The following is a 24,961-nucleotide window of genomic DNA, read 5'->3' on the forward strand; positions in this document are numbered from 1 at the left end:
TGCTGGCCGTCGTGCTGGCCGTCGTGCTGGCCGTCGTGCTGGCCGTCGTGCTGGCCGTCGTGCTGGCCGTCGTGCTGGCCGTCGTGCTGGCCGTCGTGCTGGCCGTCGTGCTGGCCGTCGTGCTGGCCGTCGTGCTGGACGCCGGCGGCGGCCGCCTCGCGCTTTCGGAGGCGTCCCTGCGGCGCACCGGCGACTGGGCAGTGCTCGGCAGCACGGTAGTATCGGGCCGTCATGATTTTGTTTTGTTTCGGCGGGGGCCGTGGGGGCCGCGGGGGCCGTGGGGGCCGTGGCGCGGCGGCGGGGCTAGAGGCCGGGGCCGGCAGCGGGGGGCAGAAGAAGTAGCAGCACTGGACCGCACCGGCCGGGGCGAGGCGAGGCCGGCAGTGATTAACGACTGCGATTAATAAGGGCCGCGGCTACTCGGTCAGTGTACCAACAGCACGTGCTGATAGCTGATAGCGTGGCTAGCGTTGCCACACGGGGCCGGCCGGAGCGGGGGGGTTGGAAAAAACCACCCCGCGCCGCGGTGGCGGTGGAAGCGGCAACCTACGACGCCGCCGCCGGCGCGCCAAGGTGGTGGAGTGCCTCTTTCTGGTCGGCGACTCCGCCGTCGCCGTCCTCCGCGCGCGGCTAATGAATTGTGTGGCGACCAGGCATTAGCGCCTGCCCAATAATGACCAATGCAAGAAGTGGCGGCGGTTCGGCTCGCCCTGCTCCGACTTGGTCGGGTCGCCCCGTTCCGGCCCAAGGCGGCCCAAGGCGCCGAGGGCGGCAGAGCGGCCTCGCGGGGCGCGGCGCTGAGTCGCCCCGCCAAGGGGTTGCCGGTGATGGCGGAGTAACTGGCACCTGCAGCCTGATTCCGAGAGTGATTCTCGTCGCTCCGTCTCTCGCGCACCTTACAGGACGCCCCGTGAGTGCGAGAGAGACAGAGCGACGAAAACGACTCTCGGAATCGGTCTGCCGCGCCAGAGTGCCGGGGCGGCGGGGCGAAGGGCAGCGCTAAGCAGCCCGACCTAACGACCCGGTGGGTCGCCGTCCCCGCTCTGTCTCTCTCGCACTCATGGGGCGTCCCGTAGAGTGCGAGAGAGACAGAGCGACGACGCCCTCCGGCCCGTCCAATTGGGGCTGTAATCAGCGCGGACCGCGCACGGTGATGTCTCGATCCGGCAGCGCGGTAGCGCCACGGCAGTGGAGTGGGGCCGCGCTAGCTGCTCGAACTCGCGCGGCGCGGGGAGTTCTCGGAAACGACCTGGTCCGGCCTTGGCTTGCCCGGCGCACTGCTTGGTGCTGAGGGCGCTGGGATGGGATGGACTCGGCGGCCACGTCCAACGTCCGGCCGTCGCGCGGCTCGCGGTGGCTCGCGGCCCCGCAGCGAGCAGGAGGGAGGGAAAAGGCGGCTTGTTTGAGCGGAGCGGGAAAAAAGGAGGGCGGGCGGTGCACTGGGTGGGACGCGCCGGGACCCTGCGACAGGTGCGGCGCAGCAGACGACGCGTCGCCCCGCTCGGTCCCACTCGGTCCTCGCTCGGGTTCATACGTCAATGACGCAAGGCTTTACGCAACCTAACGGATTTTGTGAGCCCGGCAATGCAGCCTGGCTTTGTTTCTTTCGCCGTTTCCGTGACGGGCACAGTGCCTCGTCACTCCGTCTCTCTCGCTCCCCCTGCGGGATGCCCAGTGTGTGCGAGAGAGACGGCATGACGAAAGTGAGGGCTCGGTGCGAACGAGCGGCTCATGACTATTCGGAGCGGCCGGTGCGGAGGACTCTTGAAGGACCGCTTCATTCACTCATTCATTCATGCATGCATGCATTCATTTATTCATTTCATTTGCACCGCTGTTGTACTGAGGGGACACTAAATTTACACACACACGTCGTACTCGTCTCCCTCCTCTTCTGGGTGGTACAGTATGGAAGCAACAACGACTGAAAAAAGGGGATAAAAAACGGAAAGCTGTGAATTACCGAGGCAGGGAGGCGAGTCGCGTGTCGCGGGGTCCGGCACGTCTCGGGCACGCCTCGGGCACGCCTCGGGCACGGCACGCCTGAGTCTCGCGGTTGGGGAGGTGCATCGATGTGACGTCCGGTTTATTTCATCCCGTTTAGCACGTTCACTCCGAAGTGAAAGGGATGGGAAATCGCGGCAAGGAACGCCGTTCTCGTTTCGTAGTGAACGTGTTAAACTTGCCCCTGTGCATGTCTATATTTCGTTTTGTTATGTTAGGAAGTAGGTTGTCGTCGTCTTTGCTCTGAAGCGAAGACGTGCGGTGATCACGCAGGGGTCTGGCGCTCTTAGGCGACGTGCAGGCCGGACCTCGCCGTGAGAGAGAAGACGGACACGGGGTGGAGCTGGACTGGTGCACGTCGTACACGATGACGGCGACACGGCCAGACAGGGCTAGGCGGTGGTGCCACCGCTGTGGGCTGGCCGGTAGGCAGGCCGGTAGGCAGGCCGGTAGGCAGGCCGGTAGGCAGGCCGGTAGGCAGGCCGGTAGGCAGGCCGGTAGGCAGGCCGGTAGGCAGGCCGGTAGGCAGGCCGGTAGGCAGGCCGGTAGGCAGGCCGGTAGGCAGGCCGGTAGGCAGGCCGGTAGGCAGGCCGGTAGGCAGGCCGGTAGGCAGGCCGGTAGGCAGGCCGGTAGGCAGGCCGGTAGGCAGGCCGGTAGGCAGGCCGGTAGGCAGGCCCGTAGGCAGCGGTAGGCAGGCCGGTAGGCAGGCCGGTAGGCAGGCCGGTAGGCAGGCCGGTAGGCAGGCCGGTAGGCAGGCCGGTAGGCAGGCCGGTAGGCAGGCCGGTAGGCAGGCCGGTAGGCAGGCCGGTAGGCAGGCCGGTAGGCAGGCCGGTAGGCAGGCCGGTAGGCAGGCCGGTAGGCAGGCCGGTAGGCAGGCCGGTAGGCAGGCCGGTAGGCAGGCCGGTAGGCAGGCCGGTAGGCAGAAAGCAGGGCAGACCAACACCCCCGCAAGGCCGCGGCAGTGCTAAGCAGGATTGATCGCGGACATATTTCGCTTGACACGGCCAAGTGCCACATCCAGCACCGTCGCCGCCGCGCTCGCCGCGCTGTCTCGGACACGAGCGGTCCGTCGCCGACCCTTCTTTGGGCGCGCCTTTCTGCTCTCCGTGATTGTCGTGCTTTGAGTGTGCGAGTCAGACTGTGTGTGTGTGTGCGTGAGTACGCATTACACCCCGATTGCTGGCGTGTGGAGGCCGGGCTGGACTAGTGGTCGGACCTCCTCCGGTGGACTAATCTAGCCCCGGACGATCCTCGGCGTCCTCGGCGCGCTGGAGGGTGACAAACGCTTTGGTATTAGTGGGCCACGCTCCCCTCCCCTCCCCTCCCCGTCGCCGTGACCCTGCCACTTTCTGCCGTGAGCGACGTGTGGTCCATTCAGGCAGGGAAGGGCTGCCGGCAAGGCAGGCGTTGGCGCGGTGGTCCTAGGGGGACGGCCAGCTAATCGAAGGACGACGTCGACGACGTCTTTGCGGCCAAACTCTTCATTCATCGTGGTGACGTGACGTCACCGCAGGGAGGAGGAAGGAGCCTGATTGATTGTGTGTGCCGATTGCGTCGACGGCGTGCTCTTTTTCCGCCGCCGCCACTCTGCGCACCTTTGACGGCGAGGTGCTGGACGTTGTCCGCGGCCACGCCGTTTCCTCACCCTGCTCGCGCGCACCTTTGACGGCGAGGTGCTGACGGTGTCCGCGGCCACGGCTACGCGGTGTCCTGGCCGCGCCCGCGCCCACCTTTGACGGCGAGGGGCTGGATGGTGTCCGCGGCCACGCGGCACACTGGCCACGCCTGCGGCGCTGTCCGGTTCGCGCGGTCCGCGACAAGCGCAAGCGGGCCGTCCGTCTGCTTTGCAAAATGTAAAAGCTAATCCCCGGGGGCTTGTTAGAGGCGCCGGGCGGCGCTACAAATGGGCCGCATCCTTCACGTCGCTCCCTCGCGGCGCTGCTTCTGCGTCCACCGCCCGCCAGCCCCGCCAGCCCCGCCAGCCCCGCCACCATCACGGCCGCAAGGAAATATCTGATTTTTGAGCCGGTGATGTATCGCGGGGCGGGCCGGCCGGCCGTCTGGTGCCTCCGAACAGCGCTTCCGTCGCTCTGTCTCTCTCGCACCCCTTCGGGACGCCTCATGAGTGCGACAGGGACGGAGCGGCCGCCGGCCGACGGCACGGCCTACACGGAGGGATGCGGGTCAAGTCGGCGGCCGCGGCTTTGGCGGGGCTAACAAGGCCGAATCACGGCTGCCAAAGTGCCGCTGGTGTCTGTCTGTCTTTCTGACTGTCAGTCTGTTGTGGCGGCGGATAAAAAAAAAGTACACAATTTTTTTAGGGGTAAAAATTGGGAGGAATTTGTCTTGGCTGATGGCCGCGTGCGTCCCTCGCGCGGGTTTCCGCGCCACTAGAAGAAGGCGGCTCGTTTGTCCTCACCTTAGCCTCGTGCTGCTCTGTTTCGAGGAGGAAAGGGTTGTGTTGGTGAGTGCGGATTTTAACGCGTGTGTTTCCTCTTTGTTGCAGTGGTGTGCGAGGAGTGCCAGGAGTCGCGGCGCGAGGCCCAGCAGGCGGCGCTGTGCACCTACAAGCGCGCCAAGATCTTCGTGCGCCGCGTGGCGGACGAGACCAAGGTGGACTCGACGCAGGCCATGGACACGTCCGGCGACCCAGAGTTCCAGGTACGTCTGATTCCGAACAGGGCTTGGCGGCCCCGTCTCTCTCGCACTCGTGGGGCGCACAGTGGGCCAGAAGACCGGTGGAGGCGGCCAAAACTCCAGACGTGTTTCGAGCTCCCAAGTCGCTAAGAAGGTTTCGAACCGAGCGTGTGACCCCTTCAATGGATTCCTCGTTCGGAGAGCAATCCATTGGTGGGGTCACACGGTCGATTCGAGTCCCATTTAGCGACTCTGGAGCTCAAAACGCGTCTAGAGTTTTGGCCGCCTCCACCGGTCTTCTGGCCCACTGTGGGGCGGGCCGGAGGGGTGCAGAGAGACAGGGCGTGTGGACGACGACCTCGACGACGACGCCCGGACCAGCCGTCGATCAAGTCGCCTGCCTGGCCGCGGCACTGCTTGGCCACGCCGACGCTCCGGCTCCGGATTGAGTTGTTAGCGCTGCGTCGTTAAAGGATGCTGCCCTCGCCCGCCGCGCCACCCCGCCGCTCCGCCGACGCCGTTTATGAAGTCATTTTTGCGGGAACAAAGGAATTGCAATGATAGGTTACCGCGGTGGATGCGGGCCGGGCCGGGCCGGGCCGGGCCGGCTGCCTCGTTTGAGCGGCCCATAGCGCCACGGCCAAGCACGGTGAAGCCACAGCGCCCCCCGCCGGCCCGACCTGTACTTAGCTTTTAATCATTCGGCGTTAGGCCGCGCACGGCTCGGCTCGGCTTTACCCCCAATGGGGCCCAAGGGCCCCCAAGGGCCCGAATGGGCCCCAATGTGCCCCGCGGGGCTGGCCGGCTGGCTGTGCGCTTTGTGGCTGCGCTTTGCCGCGGAGGGGGTCCCGTTGCAGCCAACCTGCTGCACCAGTGCTGCACCAGCCCGGCCAATTCTGGAGAATCGGTCCGTCGCTCCGTCTCTGTCGCACCCCCACCGAACGCCGCATGAGTGCGAGAGAGAGAGAGAGAGAGAGAGAGAGAGAGAGAGAGAGAGAGAGAGAGAGAGAGAGAGAGAGAGAGAGAGAGAGAGAGAGTCCCTCGGCAAAGTGGCGGTCCTGGCTGCACCGCGCTGCACTCGCCCCGCTCGTTGCGGCAGGGGCGTCCTTGGGAGGAACCACATGAATCACCTTTGCAAATATCGGCGGCGGCCTTGTGCACCACGCTGCAAATTCTATTTAGCCACTCGACGCTGTGTTGTAGAGAGAGAGAGAGAGAGAGAGAGAGAGAGAGAGAGAGAGAGAGAGAGAGAGAGGAGCCTGTGTGAGTGAGTGTTTGTTTGGTCCAGCACGCTGGGCATCCCTCGGCCCCGCTGAGCCGTATCGGCTAATAACAGTAATTGTGATGGCATTGTTCCTGTTCCCTTCGGTTCCCTTCGGAGAGAGTGAGAGGCCCGACGCGTCGCGGCGCCCCCTCCCCTCCCTCTCCAGCCGTGACCGGGGGCCCCGTGGACCAACCAGGGCCTAAGTGAATAAAGGACCGAACCGCGCTGGCGCGTGTATGACGCTTTGTCGGTCCGATTGTGTCTGCTTGCTTGCTGTGTATTTTTCGGCAGTGTGGTTATTCTTTGTCCGCGTCGCGCCTCCGGGCTGCCCGGTGTGGCGGGACGCGGCGGGACGTGTGGAACTGGGCGGCGCATCGCGATGAGAGGCGCACACCACCACACTGTGCGGCGGCGGGGCGGCGGGGCGCACACCGGTGCGTGGCGCGGCGATCGCCCCGGAGGTGCCCGAAGGCCGAAACGGTTTATCGGGCCGGGCCATCGCCCAGGAGTGTGCCGCCCGGCCGCTGCGCGCGCGCGCCTGTTTGTGTGACTGTGTGGGTGCGTGCGCGTGCGTCCCCGCCCCGCCCCTGCCCCCCGGCCACGGCCACTGTCGCGCCCCTGCCGGTCCGTCCCTTCGGTCCGGTCGGTCCGATGTCAGGTGCCGCCACATCGGTGGGTGTTGATTTGTGGCGCATCGGTAGCATTCACCTGTCCGGCAGACTGATTCCGAGGAGTCGTTTTCGTCGCTCTGTCTCTCTCGCACTCGTGGGGCGTCCCGTATGGGTGCGAGAGAGACAGAGCGACGAGGGCGACGCTTGGACTCAGTCTGCAGCCGCCGCCTCGACTCGACCTGGCCGAGGGGGTAACCACTCGCGTAATACCCTGTACACGACAACTGTGTATTAATGCGTAATACACGTGATCGTAATACCATTTGTGGGTCACATGTGTCAAATTTTGGCATTTTAAGGTCGTAATACATGTGTAATACACCCGTAATACAGCGTAATACCGAGTAGTCTGTACACGATTTCTTGAAGTGTTTACCCCCTCGGACCTGGCACGCTTTACTTTTGACTTTGCTGCAAGCAAGCAGGTTTGGAAGTGCTGCAAACTTTGTCGTGCATCCTCTGCGTGGCGTTTTGAATGACTGAAGGCCGGGGCCGTTTTTGGCATCGCGTTCCCATGGTCGTGGCTTGGCGGCGCGGCGGCATGTGTGGCGGAGTGGTGGGCGCACCGGCCCGGCCCGGCCCGGCCGGGTGGTGGCGCCCCGAGCCCCAGGGCGCTGCTGGCGCTGCCAAGCCTGCCAAGCACGACGCGACGCGCATCGCGGCGGCGGCATCTTGCACGTCGATCCGGGGGGAGGGGGGGGCGACTTCTTTCGCCGATGCACTGCATGGGCCCGCCAGGCTGCGCCAGGCTGCGCGGCCGCCGTTCCCACGCACGCCGAGAGAGGGTTGCACACGCTGTTTGCGAATGCCGCTCCTCTGTCTCTCTCGCGTCCTTCAAGAGGCCCGCCGCCTCTGTGAGTGCGAGCGAGACGGAGCGGCGAAAGCGCGGTTCGGAATGAACCTGCCGGGGCGGAGGGAAGGGGGGCGGGCTCAAAGCGGCGTCAGGAGTTGCACGCGGTAAATACAGGGGGCAGCAGTGTGTCAGCGGCGCGCCGCGGGCGACGGGGGCGTGGTGGGCGTGGCGGGCGGGGTGCGGCGGGGCGGGGCGGGGGCAGTCCGGTGCTCCAAATGAATATTTACATTGGCCGATATGTCGTCCCGATACCTGCCGCGGACTGCCGGCCCGGTCGTAATGCCGCGTTACGCCTTTTGAGAGCCTTGGCGAGCTTGGCGCTCCGGGGCGAGGCGAACCTCATGCACAGCCGACGCGGTCAGCGGCAGGTTCACTCCGAACAGTGCTTTCGTCGCCCTGTCTGTCTCGCACTCATGGGGTGCGCCTTAGGGGTGCGAGAGAGACATGGAGAAGGGGGCTGGCGGAGTGCTCGCTCGGTGGCGCCGCCGTACGGCTTTAGCGACGATATTGCACTGCACAGGATAACAGCGTGGTCCACCGCCGCGCAGCGCATGCTTGATCGACTGGCTTCCTTCAGACTTCCCTCAGACTTCCCTCCGACTACCCTCCGACTACCCTCAGACTACCCTCAGACTACCCTCAGACTACCCTCAGACTTCCCTCAGACTTCCCTCAGACTTCCCTCTGGCTTCCCTCAGACTTCCCTCAGACTTCCCTCAGACCCCTCAGACTTCCCTCAGACTTCCCTCAGATTTCTCTCAGACTTCCCTCAGACTTCCCTCAGGCTTTCCTCAGACTTCCCTCAGGCTTCCCTCAGGCTTCCCTCAGGCTTCCCTCAGGCTTCCCTCAGGCTTCCCTCAGGCTTCCCTCAGGCTTCCCTCAGGCTTCCCTCAGGCTTCCCTCAGGCTTCCCTCAGGCTTCCCTCAGGCTTCCCTCAGGCTTCCCTCAGGCTTCCCTCAGGCTTCCCTCAGGCTTCCCTCAGGCTTCCCTCAGGCTTCCCTCAGGCTTCCCTCTGGCTTCCCTCTGGCTTCCCTCTGGCTTCCCTCTGGCTTCCCTCTGGCTTCCCTCAGACTTCCCTCAGACTTCCCTCAGACTTCTCTCAGACTTCCCTCAGACTTCCCTCAGACTTCCCTCAGACTTCCTTTAGGCTTCCTTCAAGCTTCCTTCAGGCTTACCTCAGACTTCCCTCAGACTTCCCTCAAGCTTCCTTCAAGCTTCCCTCAGGCATTCAAGGTGTCCAAGCTAGGCCTTGCCCCCGCCGCCTGAGTCCTGAGTCATTGCCTGCTCCCCAGCCGAAGGCAAGCGGCAAGCCGCGGCAGGCAGCCGAACGATTCAGAAGAGTCGTTTTCGTCGCTCTGTCCCTCTCGCACTCATGGGGCTCTCCGTAAGTGTGCGAGAGAGACAGAACGACGAACCGATCTTCTGGATCGCTGGGCGGCAAGGCACGGTGAAGCAGCTCCCGCCGATTAGCCGTGGGCTGATTGGACTGATTTATCGCGCCAAATGATGCGCCCCCATCGACTGGCTATCGGACTGGCTATCGGCCCCGATCCGAGCGAGCGGCCAGCGATCGCCAGAGCCGAATCGGAGCCGAACGGAACGGACCGACTCGTCCGAACCGTCGACCCGAACCGAGTCGGTATGCGTGTGCATGCTTATTAGCGCGGCAGCCTAATAGGTCCGCGTCAACCACCGAGCAGCCGCCGAGCAGTGGCAAGTCGATCCACTCGGGCCACTTCACGCCGCCAAAGCCCCGTGTGCCCCGCGTCAGCTAGCGTCAGCGTGCCATGGAGCCTTGCTCGAGGCTCTCGCAAAGAGACTGTTTGGTTAATTTTTAATTTTGATAAATGTCACCCGAGTTGGCCTAATGTTTTAATTTTAGATTTTGAGGAATTTTACCCGCGTGTTGTCTCACTGTTTTAATTTTTCAATTTTGAGGAAGTTTACCTGCGTTGTCTTGATGCTGATCCTTTTTAATTGTGAGAAATTTTACCTGCGTTTGTCTCAATGTTCTCTATTTTACCCAAGTTTACCCAAGTTTACCTAAGTTGTTTGCACGCTTTTGAAGTTGGGCCTCTGGTTTTAACGCTGCCTTTCCTCCCCGCAGGTGCAGTCGTCGGCGCAGACGGCGGCCGCGCTGTCGCCCTCCAGCGACTACTCGATCCGGCGCAGCGCGCGCTCCAGGAAGCCTCGCGGGGACAAGGAGCTGACGGTGTCGTCGGAGCAGACGCTGCTGGAGCTCAAGGTGGAGGTGAGTACGGTGTCTTGTGTGCGCCCCTCGGACGCACGCCCGGAGTGTTTGCCTAGTTGATGACCAATTACCAGTGTGGGCTGTGCCTGGGCTGTGCCCCACCGAGCCTACCGGCGGCTGGGCTGGGATCTGCGCGCTTCACGTCGACACCGGGAAGGGTAATAACGGTTCGGGAGGTGTTGTCTTAATTGTGAGTCTATTATCCATCCGGAGCGCCAAGGGGTGCGGCGTGGCCACTGCCGCGGCGCGCGCGGCGCCACCGGTCGAGGCGAGGCGGGCGAGGCCAACTGGACCGTGATAAACGACTCTCCGCGGAGTGGGCCAGGGTGGCTGCCCAAACTCGAGACGCGTTTTGAGCTCCAGAGTCGCTAAATAGGACTCGAACCGAACGTGTGACCCCACCAATGGACTCCTCGTTCAAAGAGCATTCCATTGGTGGGGCCACACGTTCGGTTCGAGTTCCGTTCAGCGACTCTGGAGCTCATAACGCGTCTAGAATTTTGGCCGCCTCCACCGGTCTTCTTGCCCACTGTGGTCCGATACCAGGGTGCCCCGCTGCGAGTGCGCGTGTCAAGCTGCCCGTCTTACTTCAATCCTTTTCTTGTGGCGCGGGGCGCTATCGTGTCTGCCTGGGTTTCACGCGTCCCTAACAGTGGTTCACCCCTAACAGTGGTTCACCCTCGCGGCGCCGCGCTCCGCCGCCGCGGAGGGGAGCGGAGCCCTGGCCGGGCCTGCTGGACGACGATGACGGCGTCGTTAGGCTATCGTTAAACGTGGCGGCAGAAGTGGGTAATGGGCATCTAGCCGCGTGGCGTGCCAGCTGCCGAGCCCCGCAGCTGCAGCGGTCCGAGTCCGAACCGTGCGCCTCTCTCTCTCTCTCTCTCTCTCTCTCTCTCTCTCTCTCTCTCTCTCTCTCTCTCTCTCTCTCTCGCCCGAGGGGCGTCCCGTAAGGGTGCGAGGGGGACAGAGCGACGGAAGCGCGGTCCGATTCGGACTTGGCGCCGAGGGGCGTCGGCGTCGCGGTCGGCATGGCGTGCTCCGCGATCGTTGACGGCAAGGGTTGACGCTGACGGTCTCATTTCGGGGGGCAGGCCGACTCAAAAGGCCCAGGCGCCGCTAGGCGCGTGGTCTCGCCGATCCTTGATTTTCCTTCGGGGAAGCTCGGCGTCGAACGGCGCGGTTCCGAGACCGACGCGGCGGTCGTTGAATGTTGGTTGCACAAAGAGTGGCGAGCGAACGGGCAAGGTCCGAGGCAAGGGCTGGCCACGGAACGGCGCCGCGCGCGGCTGCAGTGCAGAGAGAGCGTTATTGGCAGGTACGCGCTGCAGTGTGGTGCGCGGACCGCGCGGCCTGCGACGCCGCCAAGCCGCAGACTGATTCCGAGAGTCGTTTTCGTCGCTCTGGCTCGCTCGCACCTCGACGTCGCGTGCGTGCGACAGAGACAGGGCGACGTCGACGCCTCCCGGAACCGCTCCGCGGAGGGGAACCGACCGGCGCGGCGTCCGCGGCCACAATGCCTCGTACGGCGTCTGCGCTGCTATTAGACGCGCACGGGGCTCGTGTGGTCCATCGGCAGCCCCGGCACGCCGCGGCCCGCCAGGGCCCGCCAGGTCCCGCGCACCCTGGGCGTGAGAACGGAACGCGAACGGACGGACGGCCATCTCGACGCTGGCCAAATCCTCACACACACACGCGCACGCACACGCACACACACACACACACACACACACACCAGCACACTCTGACGCGCCGCTCCCAATCACTGCAAAGTGGTGCCGAGACGGGCGGTGGCGGCATGGCGGCGCAGATCTCGGCCGGACCGCGGCGAGGACCCAGGACCCCGCCAGCACCCCGAGGACCGCCTCGGCCTCTACACTGATTAACGGCCACTATTAGTTATTGCATGCAAATGGGCAAGCCGGACCGGGCCGGACTGGACGGGGTCGGTGCCGCGTGGTCAGCCCGGCCCTGGCGCGCTTCTGGAAATGGGCTCTTGGGGGTCTTGGAGGACGGGGAGGTCCTCGAATCGCTGCGGGCTGCGGCGTTCTCTGTCTCTCTCGCACTCGTGGGGCGTGCCGTAGGGGAGCGAGAGAGACAGGGCGACGAAACACCGCCGGCCGGGAAGGGCCCCGTGTTATCTGCGGTCCTCGCCGCCACGGGTTGGAAGGCCAATTGGCTCCTTTTACCCTTTTACGGACCCCTGGCCACCGCGCGGAGGGACACGCGTGCCCGCCCCGCCCCGCCCCGCCCCGCCCCTCGCCGCGCCGCTCGGACACAAAGAAAAGTGTGTGTTGAAAGTATTTAGGAAGGGTTGATAGCGGCTCTGCCGGTGGCGGCCGGTGGCCCTGCTGACCCACCCTTGACCCGTGACATCCCCTGCCGGAGGCGCAGGCCCCTCCCCTCCCCTCCTTGGCGAGGGTAAATGTCCCGCACGTAATCCGACGGGCCGTGCCCTGCCGTGCCGTGCCGTGCCGTGCCGTGCACCCCGCTACCTTGGTTGTTCCTTCTGTCCGGCCGGGTCTGAGAGGTCCGAGACACGGCGGGGGCGGCCGCTCCGGGGTCGTGGGACTGTTTTAGCGGCTTAAGACGAGGCCCGCTCTGCGCTTGGTTGTCGACGAGGTGGACCTCCTCTTCGGGTTTGACTGCGACGCTCCGCTGAAAGTGTCCACGCAGGAGGTGCGCGAAGCGGAGGCAGCGAAAAAGCAGCGACCGCCCGACGGCCGAGTGGGTGCCCTGCGCAGTGCCCTGCTGGCCCTGCTGCTCCAACTGCTACTCGGAGCCCGCGGCAAGATTTATCCTAGGACTGTGTATTGATAAGAAAACGGTTCAAGATAGCCGTGGTCGCGGCTGGACAGTGGCCAACGCGGGGGTGGCCGTCGTCCGGCAAGGCACCCGACCGGACCCGACCGGACCGGACCACTCTGCTTAATTATTAATAGGCGGCTAGGCTGGCGCGCTAATGAAATCTATGCCATCATAGGCGACTGGACAACATTACACGATAAGGCTAGAGAGAGAGAGAGAGAGAGAGAGAGAGAGAGAGAGAGAGAGAGAGAGAGAGAGAGAGAGAGAGAGAGAGAGAGAGAGAGAGAGAGAGAGAGAAACTGAGATAGCCGCAGCGCGCGGGTCCGGCCGGCTTGACCGCAGCGCAGCAGTGCTGCTGGCTGTGGCGGTTTTTCAAGTGCGTGCGATTCAGCGGGTTTCTGTAGCACTAGTCGACTGCTAAACTTGTGGTTTCGAGAACTTTGATTCGATTTTTTTTGCCGGTTGTTGCAGATTTACAAGCACTTCCAGGTGGCGCCCTACGACCAGCACCTGACCCTGGACAACCGGCCGCTGGAGGGCCCCGAGAACACCCTCGGCTCCCTCAACGTGTACCCCAGATCCGTCCTGCTGCTGCGGGTAAGTGTCGCCGCCTCGCCTTGGCCGCGGCGTCGTGGATGTGGCCCGTTTTTGTTTTTGCTCTTGTTTTTCTGGTTGTTGTTGTTGTTGCTCGTGATGGGCAGCGCGGCACTCTTTCGCCACCTTCCCGCCGCCTCGCCTCAGCGACCGCGCAAAGAGTGCGTCCAGCGGGCCGGCCGGCCGATCGCAAATGATGCTTTCGGCGCTCCTTCTCCCTCGCACTCACAGTGCCGCGCCCCCGTGCGGGTGCGAGGGAGACGGACCGACCTGTTCGGAATCAGCCTGCAGTGGGCCCCCGGGCCCCCGAGGGGTACTGAACGCTACGCCCTGCTACGGTACCCGGGCGGACGGGGGCTCGGACTCCGGGACGCGAGGCGAGGCCCCGGCAGGGCCCCGGGGCAGAGGAGGGGCTGCAGGAGCCTTGAGAGGACTGGGACGAAGGGTCTGCTGAGCCGACGCCGACCCGCCGACGCCGACCCGCCGACGCCGACCCGCCGACACCTATCCGGCGCGTTTAAAAAAGGGCTCGAAAGCAAAAAGGCGTTTGGGTGTGTCGGCGGCTTTCGGATTGGCGTCACCGCGGCACCCACCGCCTTGCCCACCGCGGCCCGCTGCCGGCATTTCCAATTTGTGGTTAGTTCGTCGCCCCGCCGCGCGCCGCGCTGCCGTCGCCGCGTTCCGTTCGCGCCGCGTCATGGCGTCGTCGTCGTCGCCCCGCGACGCGCCGCGACGCCCCGAAGTGCAGCGTCATGGCCGGCGATCAGGTGTGATCGGGGAATCGGATCGAATCGAATCGAACGCGCTGGAATGGGACGGCCAGGCGGCCCGACGGGCTGCTTCTAGGACGGCGGGGCGTTTCTGCCGCGGGACGGGAGGTTCAGTGACTGGTGCGGTGGGAACCTCGGGGCGTACTGCCACCACGGGGCTCCGCGTCACCAGGGCCTGGAGCTGGAAGGCCATGGTCGAGCCGAACCCGCAGCCGCAGCGCCCAACGCGCGGTCCATTCACAAGAAGGCCCGGTAGGCCGCGCTGGAGGACGACTGGACACTCGCTGGAAGTCGCGCCTTTACTCGTTCCAGTTCATTCTTTTGCTCTCTTTATCCCTAGCCGCTCGCGCACCCATTTTATTGGCCATTGCCGCAGCACGCTGTTGCTGTTGCTGCCGTTGCGGGCGAAGACCGCCCTCAGGTTTTTTTTGTCGCACCGCTCAAAAGTGTCATTGCGCCGCCGAGGTTCGAACCCGGCTGCCGCTGCCGCGCGGGGCAATTTCTCCATCCATCGGTGCGCTGCTGCTACACTGCTATGGGTGCTACTGTGCGGCGCGTTGTGACGGGCGGCGAGGCCCCGTTAGGGCGGTAGGCGGTACCACCCAGTGTAGGCGGTACCACCCAGTGTACCACCCCGGCCTGCTCGCTGCGCGCGGCGCGGCGCCCCTTTTTTGCTCCTTTCCCAAATTGCCCTTTCTCTAGTCGGACACGCTGAAGGTAATGAATGCCAGATTTTTCATGTTTATCGACTTTCCGCGCGGTAATGAAGATGAAGGCACCGAGGCACCTGTGGCGCCGCGCTGCTGCGCTGCGCTCTCCCCGGCCTCGCAGTGCACCGCCGCACTGCCTCGCCGACGCACCGGGAGCCGTCGCGGGGGTACCCGCCGTACGCGCCGCCCGGCGGCCAGCCCGGCAGCCAGCCAGCCCGATGGATAATGAAGCCATTGTTGCAGCTTGCAGCGAGCTAAGTGGCTGGCTGCTCCGGCTGGCCGGCTGGCCGTGCGTGCGTGTGTTTGCTCCGCTCATTACGCGTCGATAAATTTAAAATTCCGCGCGCCAATTTGGCCCCGTTTGGCCCGCTGGGGGCGTGGCGGCGTGGCGGCCCGCGTGTCCTGTCACATGTTTGCTGCTTGCTGCTCCTCGAGAAGAGTGCCGTGCCCGAGGTGGAGGGGAGGGGGAGAGTGCGCCGGGCTGCGTGACGCGGTGCGCCGCGACCTGCGCCGCCCCGCGCGCAGTTTTATGGCCCTGGTTGCCGCTCGACGGCGAGCTCATTGTTTTCTGGATATGCATTACTCGGAGCAGGGCGCCCGCCCCGCCCCGCCCCGCCCCGTCCTGGCCGAGCGCCACCGCCCCTCCCGGAGTCGGCCGGCCGGTCGGCTTCGTCGTGTTGGCTCGGCTGCTTGCTCTGCCTTTGGGAAAATTTGGTCCGGGAGCAGCCGCAGTGGTGGTTTGTCGGCGAGGTGCATTTGCGCCCCGCGGCGCCCTGCTGCCCGGGGCGGGGCGCCAGTGTGGTGGCTTGCCCCGCGTTTAGGCATATTGGCGGGGCGCCATGATTTATCGAGGTGGGCCACGCTGGACGGTCCTGGACCACGCTCCGCCACGCCCCGCCACGCCCCGCCACGCCCCGCCACGCCCCCCGGGGACATGCAGGTGCAGGCGGCCCCTTCCACGCGGGGCCACGCGGGGCGCAGGCCAGGGCCCTGGCCGCTGTCGGCCGCGCTGTCGGCCCGCAGCCCCACGGGGCCACGGGGCCTCGAGATCACAATCGCGGAGTGCCTCCGTTCGGCGGGATATTCAGTGTGCCCGAGTCAGGCCGCACAGCGGTGGAGGCGGCCGAAATTCTAGACGCGTTTTGAGCTCCAGAGTCTCTGAATGGGACTAGAGCTAAACGTGTGACCACACCAACAGATTGCTCTCCGAACGAGGAATCCATTTGTGGGTTCGCACGCTCGGTTCGAGTCCTGTTTAGCGGTTCGAGTTGGGCTTTCGCTGTCAAGTGGTGCATCTTCCCAGCGTCGGCGTGTCGGTTGTGGGCAGGCCTGTTTGGCAGTGTGCTGGCAGGGGCTAGGGGCGAGGCGGGTGGGCAGTACACGCGGAGCGCGGAGGGCTGGCGTATTTTTTCCCGCGCCCTTCCGGAAAGGGTGATTCGCCTCTCGCTCGCCGCGGCGGCCAAGCAGGCCATGCAGCTGACGCTCTCCCGGTCTGTCTCGTCCGGCCTCTGGTCCCTGCCGGTCCCCGCTGGCTCCCTCGGCCTCGGCCAGCTGACCCCACCGAAACGGACGCGTCGAGTCACACCTTGCACCCCGCGTCACGCACGCACACTGTCACACTCACACACAGACACACACTCACACACAGACACACACACACCCAGTCACACATGCGCTCGCACACAGTGCGACGCGTTCTTTCCTTGGCCCCGGCGCCGGCTGCTTTACTATGTTATGAGCTGGAGAGTCTGCTCATAAAAAGCCGGAAAGCGATTCGTCTTCTTCAAAAGTTCTCGCTCGCTCCTCCCTTCCTGTGCGGCGCGGGCATGGAGAAAGAGAGAGAGAGGGGGGGGGGTGCGCGAAGGAGCCGGGCAGGGTGTAATGAATGTTGCATTGCACTGCGCGAGGGGAAGCAGCGGGGCCCTCTAGGCCCGCGGAGGTTAAAGACGTGCCCAGGCGGGCCGAGGCGCAGCCCGGAATCGCCACCGCATCGCCCTGCTGTTTGCCAGTGTGGTGTTGGGATCGCCGGACCCGAGGCCGGACCCGACAGGCTTGTCGGAAGCGGGCCGGCCGGGCGGGGCCGGGGGGCTCTGTGGACGTCGCCAAGGGCTGTTGTATCGCGAGGGCGTGTTTGCCGACGTCCGTCCGTCTGGCCGCGGTCCAGCCGCCTCGTCTCGCTGCCCTTCAAGACGCCGGCGACGACCACGCCGTCGCTGCGGCGCGCTATGCGGCCAGCAGACCGGGCCTCCTCGTGCACCTCGCCCCGCCGGCCGGAATTTAACGGCGGTACCCGTTCAAACACCCATTTGTTTCCATTTTTTCCTTCGAGCAGCGCGCCGCGCTCGCCGGCTGCACCAGGCCGGGGCCGCGCCGTGCTGGCCGCCTCGGTGATGGCCATGTAGATGGGGCTATTTCAATTTGGCCGCCGCCGCGGTCGGCCCCGCCGGGTCCCGGTGGGGCCAGTGGCTAGCGGTGCCAGCCTTGGTGCCAGCGCGGCCCAGAGGTCCAGCGGCCCAGCGGCCATCCTGGCGGGGCTGGCGCCGCGGTCCGGGCCGCCCTAATGACCCCATGCAGCCTCCCCCGCACGGGGCGGGGCGGGGCGGGGCGGCTCGCTGGTCCAGCACAGCTAATTACCCGCTACCGGGCTCATTACCACCGCACTGGCTGGCCGCTCTGGCCGCTGCCTGCCTGCTCGGTCTGGGCCCCACGGCTGGCCGGCCGGACGTACTAGTAAGCTGGCGGTCGGTGACGCCGCTGCCGCCGTGCCGTGCAGCAGCAGCCTGAGTCCGAGAGTCGCTTTCATCGCTCTGTCTCTACCGCACCTGTACGGAACGCCCCGTGAGTGCGAGAGAGACAGAGCGACGAAAACGACTCTCGGAATCAGGCTGCTGGCCGGGACTTTATCGTCCAGCCGCAGCCTCCGTGCAATGCCTCCGAGGAGGGAAAGAAATTATCGTCGTTAGCGCGGTCCAGATTGCTAGTTTTGAATTTAGCGCGCCAGCCGCGGCCAGCCCATTCCTTTGTTTTGGCCGCGAGACGGACGACGCACGCCTCCAGGACGCGAAACGGCGGCCGGCCGATGATCCGGCCAGAGAGGCCATTTGGCGCGAGTTTTCCATCAGGAAACAACCGAGGCGAGATAAGCAGGGAGAAACAATAAACGAACTGGCGGAACGGGAGCGGCGCCCCGCCCCGGCCCGCCCCGCCCCGCCCCGCCCCGCCCTGCGTGTCGCTGGAGCGGCTGGAGCACCTTCGGCCGGAGAGCGGCGTCTGGCAGCAGCAGAAGAGGAGCCGGCCGCAGGGCAGCAGGAGTACCACTCGTAAAACTTAATTCAAAAGCGCTGATGGAAAAGGGAAATATGAATATCCAGAGGCAGTGCCGTCTGGGCGGCCGGGCGGGCAGGGCCCTCGGCAGGGCCGGCATGGCGGGCAGGTGAGGCGTCTGGGTCGGTGCCTGCCCCCAAGGACTGCCCCGGAGGACTTGGCCGCCCGAACCCGCCCCAACCCTTTGCCGGGTGCCGCGGTGCCGCGTCCTTGTGACCCCGGACGCCATTTGGACGCCCAAGGTGTGGCCCTTTGGACGCCCAAGGTGTGTGGCGGCACCAAGAATGAGAGCAGACGAGCGAATGTCGGAAATTCAAATTTGGCCGCCCGGGTGGCTCGGCGACGCACTACCGGGTTGAGCCCTGCGGGCCCTGCGCCTTGCTGGCTCGGCTCGGGACTTTAACGAGGCGGGGTGAAGGGTGGCGAGGACGGCGATGCCCATTGTGTGTTTTGAGGCGATAAATTAGCGCGGCACGTCAAAAAGAGAGGCGCGCGCTTGGGCGCGCGCCGCTCATAGTGGCTGCTGTTGCGCGGAACTAAGTTTTGCCTGCCGAAATAAATAATGGCGCGTTCCACACGGCTCCTCGGCGCGCGTGGGTGTGTGTGTGTGCGTGCGTGCGTGCGTGCGTGTGTGTGTGTGGGACACAATCGTAATTACTTGCGAATCGTAGGGACGCTGGAGGACACGGCGACGACGTCCCCCAGGGACGGGGGTTGCTTGGCTGGCTGGCTGTGCGCGCCGCATTCTTCGCGACGGAACGGAACGCTTGCCGCCGCCGTCTTCCGGAACCGCAGCGGCGGGCCTCTCTCTCTCTCTCTCTCTCTCTCTCGCTCTCGCTCGCTCTCCCTCTCTCGCTCTCTCTCGCTCTCTCTCTCTCTCTCTCTCTCTCTCTCTCTCTCTCTCTCTCTCTCTCTCTCTCTCTTTCTCGGAGTAGAGCGTGATAAATAATTTTGGAAGCGGGCGGCGCAGGGCGGCGCGCCGCGGGGCAAGGAAAGCAGCAGGTTGATGCCGAACTGTAACAGTGCTTCCTTGGCGCTGCCGTCGCTGAGGTGAGGTGTCTTTCCCGTACTCGTGGGGCGTTCCGTCGGGGTGCGAGAGATACAGAGCGACGACACGGCTCTGTTCGGAGTCATACTACACAGAATCACGCGTCTTGCCCAAGCTTTCTAGTCTGCACTCCAATACTCTGAACAAGGCCCCTCGTCCGTTCTGTCTCCCTCGCACGCGGACGCGCGACGCGGCGCCTTCGTGAGTGCGAGAGAGAGAGAGAGAGAGAGAGAGAGAGAGAGAGAGAGAGAGAGAGAGAGAGAGAGAGACAGACAGGTCGGTCCAGCTTGGGCCCGTTGTTCGATGTGCGTGCGTTCGGGACGTTGACAAATGCTGGGCCGTGACGCGGCGGCGGGGCGGCCCACATTTTCATAACTCTAATGAAGTGTCTCTCCAGTGCAGTGTCTCGCGTCAACCGCTCGGCGGGGCGGGGCGGCCTTTCACGCGCGCGCTCTCCGCTATACTTGCGAATAGTTTCAAGTTTTCGGGGGCGAAGTTGGCGGCGGCGGCTTTGGAGGCGGTCCTGTCCTTCCCCTCCCCTTCTCCTTCTTGACGCCCCACTCGCACCTCGCGACGCACAGTTTTCGACCGGCTCGACGAGGACGCTCGCTAACCGCACGAGTTTATGGGAAGCGTCGCGTGTGTTCTCGTTCTATCCGATGCCGAGATCGGTCTGAGAGTCTGCCGCCGTCGCACAGTGGGCCAGAAGACCGGTGGAGGCGGTCAAAATCCCGAACGCTTGATCTGCAGAGTCGCTTTAGGACTCAAATCGAACATGTGACCCCACCAATGAATTCCCCGTCCGGAGAGCAGTCCATTGGTGGGGTGACACGTTTGATTCGAGTCCCATTTAGCTCAAAAACCGTCTTGAGTTATCAATTTGGGATGAGCCCTGCTTCCACGGTCTGTGGAGGTTGTCCTCATACCCCCCAAGTAGAGGGTGGCTGCTGCGGCGGGACGCGTGCGGGTGCGGTGTCCTTGCGCTTCATCTGCTCTCGACGCTGAGGTCTGCGGCCTCGCGGTGCTGTTCCCGGTTCCTGGCTCTCGGACTGGTCGGTCGGCGCGCGGCCTCGCGGGGGTTGTTCCTTGTTCCCGCCTGTTCCTCGTGCTGCTCGGACGGCGGTTCGGCGCGCGGCCTCGCGGGGGTTGTTCCTTGTTCCCGCCTGTTCCTCGTGCTGCTCGGACGGCGGTTCGGCGCGCGGCCTCGCGGGGGTTGTTCCTTGTTCCCGCCTGTTCCTCGTGCTGCTCGGACGGCGGTTCGGCGCGCGGCCTCGCGGGGGTTGTTCCTTGTTCCCGCCTGTTCCTCGTGCTGCTCGGACGGCGGTTCGGCGCGCGGCCTCGCGGGGGTTGTTCCTTGTTCCCGCCTGTTCCTCGTGCTGCTCGGACGGCGGTTCGGCGCGCGGCCTCGCGGGGGTTGTTCCTTGTTCCCGCCTGTTCCTCGTGCTGCTCGGACGGCGGTTCGGCGCGCGGCCTCGCGGGGGTTGTTCCTTGTTCCCGCCTGTTCCTCGTGCTGCTCGGACGGCGGTTCGGCGCGCGGCCTCGCGGGGGTTGTTCCTTGTTCCCGCCTGTTCCTCGTGCTGCTCGGACGGCGGTTCGGCGCGCGGCCTCGCGGGGGTTGTTCCTTGTTCCCGCCTGTTCCTCGTGCTGCTCGGACGGCGGTTCGGCGCGCGGCCTCGCGGGGGTTGTTCCTTGTTCCCGCCTGTTCCTCGTGCTGCTCGGACGGCGGTTCGGCGCGCGGCCTCGCGGGGGTTGTTCCTTGTTCCCGCCTGTTCCTCGTGCTGCTCGGACGGCGGTTCGGCGCGCGGCCTCGCGGGGGTTGTTCCTTGTTCCCGCCTGTTCCTCGTGCTGCTCGGACGGCGGTTCGGCGCGCGGCCTCGCGGGGGTTGTTCCTTGTTCCCGCCTGTTCCTCGTGCTGCTCGGACGGCGGTTCGGCGCGCGGCCTCGCGGGGGTTGTTCCTTGTTCCCGCCTGTTCCTCGTGCTGCTCGGACGGCGGTTCGGCGCGCGGCCTCGCGGGGGTTGTTCCTTGTTCCCGCCTGTTCCTCGTGCTGCTCGGACGGCGGTTCGGCGCGCGGCCTCGCGGGGGTTGTTCCTTGTTCCCGCCTGTTCCTCGTGCTGCTCGGACGGCGGTTCGGCGCGCGGCCTCGCGGGGGTTGTTCCTTGTTCCCGCCTGTTCCTCGTGCTGCTCGGACGGCGGTTCGGCGCGCGGCCTCGCGGGGGTTGTTCCTTGTTCCCGCCTGTTCCTCGTGCTGCTCGGACGGCGGTTCGGCGCGCGGCCTCGAAATTGGCATGTCGCCACGGCGGGCAGGGCGCGGGCAGGGCGCGCCGCGGAGGGCAGCCATAAACTGGAAATGTGTGCAGAGTTAATGTGCCGTGCGCCGCCGCGCCGCCACGCCCCGCGTCATGTCGTCTCGCGGGGGCGGCGCGGGGGCGGCGCGGGGGCAGGCCACCCCGTGGCCCCGCGACGCACCACGCGCCGGGCAGGTGGGCCGCGGCCTGAAGAGTCGCCTCGTCGCTCTGTCTCTGTCGCACTCACAGTGTCTTCCGTGCGGGTGCGAGTGAGAGAGACAGAGCGACGAAACGAGTCATCGGAATCGCTTGCCAGCTGGGTCTCATTTCCGTCTTGACGGTCCAGACTAACGCCGTCTTTCTCTTGTCTCGCAGGCCGACGAGCCCTCCGAGGACGCCTCCATCATGGACGACTACATCAAGAGCTCCGCGCCGGAGGAGGGATTCAAAGGTGAGTCGCTGTGTATCACGTTGAGGCAAAAAGGGCGGGCTGCACTGGGCGGCGAAGGGAACGGCACCTGTTGCGGCGTCGTGCCGTCGACCCGGGTTCGAGTACCCGATCGGGTGTCGGTTTTTGGTGCGCGCGCTTCGTGCTGCTGGGGCCGCTGGTTGGCGTCGGCTGACCCGATGACCCCCCCCCCCCCCCCCCCCCCCGAGCCTCCGGAGGTGGTTCGGGGCGGCCGAGGCTGGCGAGCCGCTCCCCAAGGAGCAGTCAAGGGTGATGGCCGGGGCTCAACACTACAAGCACGGGGCCCATCCCGCCCTGCCCCGCCCCGCCCCGCCCAAGGACGGGGGATTAGCGCGGAGACCGACCCAGTTTGTCTTTCATCAAGGGGGTCTTTGCGACCAGACGCGTGCAAGAAGTCTTGCGGCTGCGGTGCGTCGGCAAGATTACGCGCTGCTGCTGCAGCGGTGGCGGGGCGCCGCCCTGCCCTGTGCTTGTTGTGCTGGGGGAGGTGGGGCCGGGCCGAGGAAGGACCCGTCGCACAGTGGGCCAGAAGACCGGTGGAGGCGGACCAAACTCTAGCGTTTTGAGTTCCAGAGTCGCTAAATGGGACTCGAACCGACCGTGTGACCCCCACCAATGGATTGCTCTCCGATCGAGGAATCCATTGGTTGGGTCACACGTTCGGCTCGAGTCTTGTTTAGCGACTCTGGAACTCAAAACGCGCCTAGAGTTCCGGCCGCCTCCACCGATCTTCTGGCCCACTGTGCGTCGGGGTGTCGAACCGCTCCCGGGTCCTCTCGCCGTCGCTGTGCTCCGCTCTGCCCTTTGGGTCGGCCTGGTCGGCTGGCCGCGTGGTGGTAGCGCGGTGCGACGATTAGGCAGATCGGCCCATCGATTGCCACAGATTTATAGCCGGCTGGACCTACCCGCCAGCCAGCGTCAGCCCGCCACGGATGGTTATCGCCGATCGAAAGTGAAAAGTTATGCGGCCGCTGCTGTGGCTGCTGGCCCCGCCCCGCCGTGGATATAGGCGGCGGCCCCGGGGACTCGCGCGGCGCGGCTCGCAGTGCGCGGCGGAAGTTGTCACTCTCCCACGGCCGGCCGCCGCGCCGCCGCGCCGCGGGCCTCGGGGGGCTGGTCGCGGGGCCGGTCGCGGGGCGCAGGGTGTCGCCGAGGGGCGAGGGGGTGGGGGAGGGAGGGAGAGGGCGAATGAGAAGGTCAGTGGTTAGCGCAGGAGCGAGAGAGCGAGCAGCGCGGTGTAATGGCTGCGATTACGGTGATAATAAGGTGCTGCTGCTGGCGTCCTGCACCAGGTCCTGCTGCAGGTGCCCCGGGCGGCCCGTCCGTTTTGCAAACGGCAGCGTGGGACCACAATGTGGGACTACTTGGTGGCGGCGCCGCTAATGCGCCTGGCGGGGCGGGGCGGGGCGGCAGTCTGCAGGCAGGGCGAGGCAGGGCGAGGCGGGGCCCCGCCGCCGACGCTGCTGGCTCGAGATGAGATTTATGGAAGTGGGCTCGGTGGAGGCTGTCTTTGCCAGAGGGGTGGCTGCCACGCCACGCCACGGCGGCCCGCTGGGTACGAATGGCTGATTTTGATGCTCGCGGCGCGGCCCCGCCGGCCCTGCCGGGTCAGAGTCAGGCCCCGCGCGTCAGTCCATTGTCTTAATCCGTGTTCGTTGTCGGTGTTGCAGGTACCGGGCTGCTGTCGTCGAGGTAGGCGTCCAGCCCCCCGCTCGGACTCTGGCTCCGGGTCCTCCGGGTCGTCGCGGACGTCCCTCCGGCCGGACAGCGGCGCCAACGCCTCTCCGTGCGACGCGACGCGACGCGCGCCACTCGGCGCGGAAGGGAAGGACCAGATGTCGCCAAAGTGGCAATATTTGGGCGCGGCATGTGCCCGGATGGGCCAAGGCGGCGCTGAATCGCCCGACATTGCTCTGTCCGGACCGCGCGAGGCGAAATGGACGAGACCTCCCGCTGGTTGTGGCTAGTGAAATGTGTACAGTTAGTTAGTATTGTGTTGCGTGTATATAGTGTGACAGGGTGCTGTCCCCCCCGCTATCGGCGATGTGTCTATTCTTCTACTTGACGTTTTAAGTTTTACGGAAGAGACGCAGTGTCTCGAGCAGATATTTATTTTACTTGTTAAAGTTTTTTTTTTTGTTTCCGCATCATTTCTGTAGCGATACTATTGACTGTAACTTTTCGTATTAGTCAATTTCTTTAGGTTTTCGAGTATGTTTAAATCATTTTGTGTCGACTGTGACATTTTTATTCATGTATGGAAATGGGTTGGACTGATATTATTGGGGTTGGTTGTTTCACACTGGCTGTTAGGTTCGTGATGATTGTTTTTTTATTGGTTGTTCACGAATGTACTTCTTGATGTAAAAGTATTCAATTTTTATACTGTAAGTAAGGTGGAATCTCGTTACCTCTTGTCAGCTGCTCCGGTTTTGTAACAAGGTTTTAGATATTTTGAATTAAAATCTGTGCACCTTACAACTCTGAGTTCTATTTCTCCTTTTCTCACGAAATTGCACATTCTCCTCAAAAGCAGGGATCCTTAACTTACCTTATAAGGGCATCATAACGTTATCATAAGAGTTAAAGTTATTACCCTTAACTTCTAACACCTTTCCAAAAGGGTAGGTTATTTTTTTATGTCTCGAATTTGTGTGGATATACTTTTGCAAGTACTTTCATAAGTCCGTACCCTTAACCTTTAGCGAACATTGTCTTATGTTACGTTATGAAAGCAGTGTTGGTTATACGTTAAGTTAAGTTAAGGATCCCTGTTCAAAAGGAGAGGGACTTGACCCTTGGTCTAGGAGAGCCTGCAGAAAGGAAAGGGATAAAATAATAGATCAAGGGGTTCTATTCAACAGATCTCATTTCCAAGTTTGCATGAATTCAATTACGGATTATTTTGATTTGCAGCTGTATCAAATGATCAAACTTGGCTAAATTTACTTGCATTTCAGATAAAGACCAAAGAAACCAGTTGTGCTTGTAGAATTCTGTTCCTCTCATTCTCTTACCCGTCCTAAATAGCCAAACTGGGTGAAATTCACTTGCGTTCCAGATAAGATTCTTTATACAGAAAAGATCAGATAAGATCCTTTGAATAGGTCCCCTCGAAATGAAGACGACACAAGATGAACTCGGCGGAAATGACAAGTAGCCGCCATACACGGAGAACGGGTTGCGACAGGGCTGGGGGCTTTCGGGCGAAGACAGGAAGCTGCGATTCGGTCCGCGGTGTGAGGCTGGGCCCTGCCTGGCGGGACGAGGGGGC

At 64.1% G+C, this 24,961-nt stretch overlaps 1 protein-coding gene across 2 annotated transcripts in view; it reads left to right on the forward strand.

Annotated features, from left to right (window-relative positions):
• The window catches only part of LOC117640949 (ubiquitin carboxyl-terminal hydrolase 48-like), a 46,177-nt gene extending 22,009 nt beyond the window's left edge, over window positions 1-24,168 (forward strand). For both annotated transcript variants that reach the window (XM_034378039.1, XM_034378118.1), the window contains exons 17-21: window positions 4,511-4,665; window positions 9,537-9,680; window positions 12,957-13,082; window positions 21,594-21,669; window positions 23,358-24,168. In XM_034378039.1, coding sequence (XP_034233930.1) covers window positions 4,511-4,665; window positions 9,537-9,680; window positions 12,957-13,082; window positions 21,594-21,669; window positions 23,358-23,383 — 527 coding nt within the window. In that variant the 3' untranslated portion in view covers window positions 23,384-24,168. The remainder of the gene's footprint in view (window positions 1-4,510; window positions 4,666-9,536; window positions 9,681-12,956; window positions 13,083-21,593; window positions 21,670-23,357) is intronic.
• Window positions 24,169-24,961: the final 793 nt, after the last annotated feature.

Source organism: Thrips palmi, unplaced genomic scaffold (assembly GCF_012932325.1).
Source record: "Thrips palmi isolate BJ-2018 unplaced genomic scaffold, TpBJ-2018v1 HiC_scaffold_1, whole genome shotgun sequence".
NCBI classification, from domain to species: domain Eukaryota; kingdom Metazoa; phylum Arthropoda; class Insecta; order Thysanoptera; family Thripidae; genus Thrips; species Thrips palmi.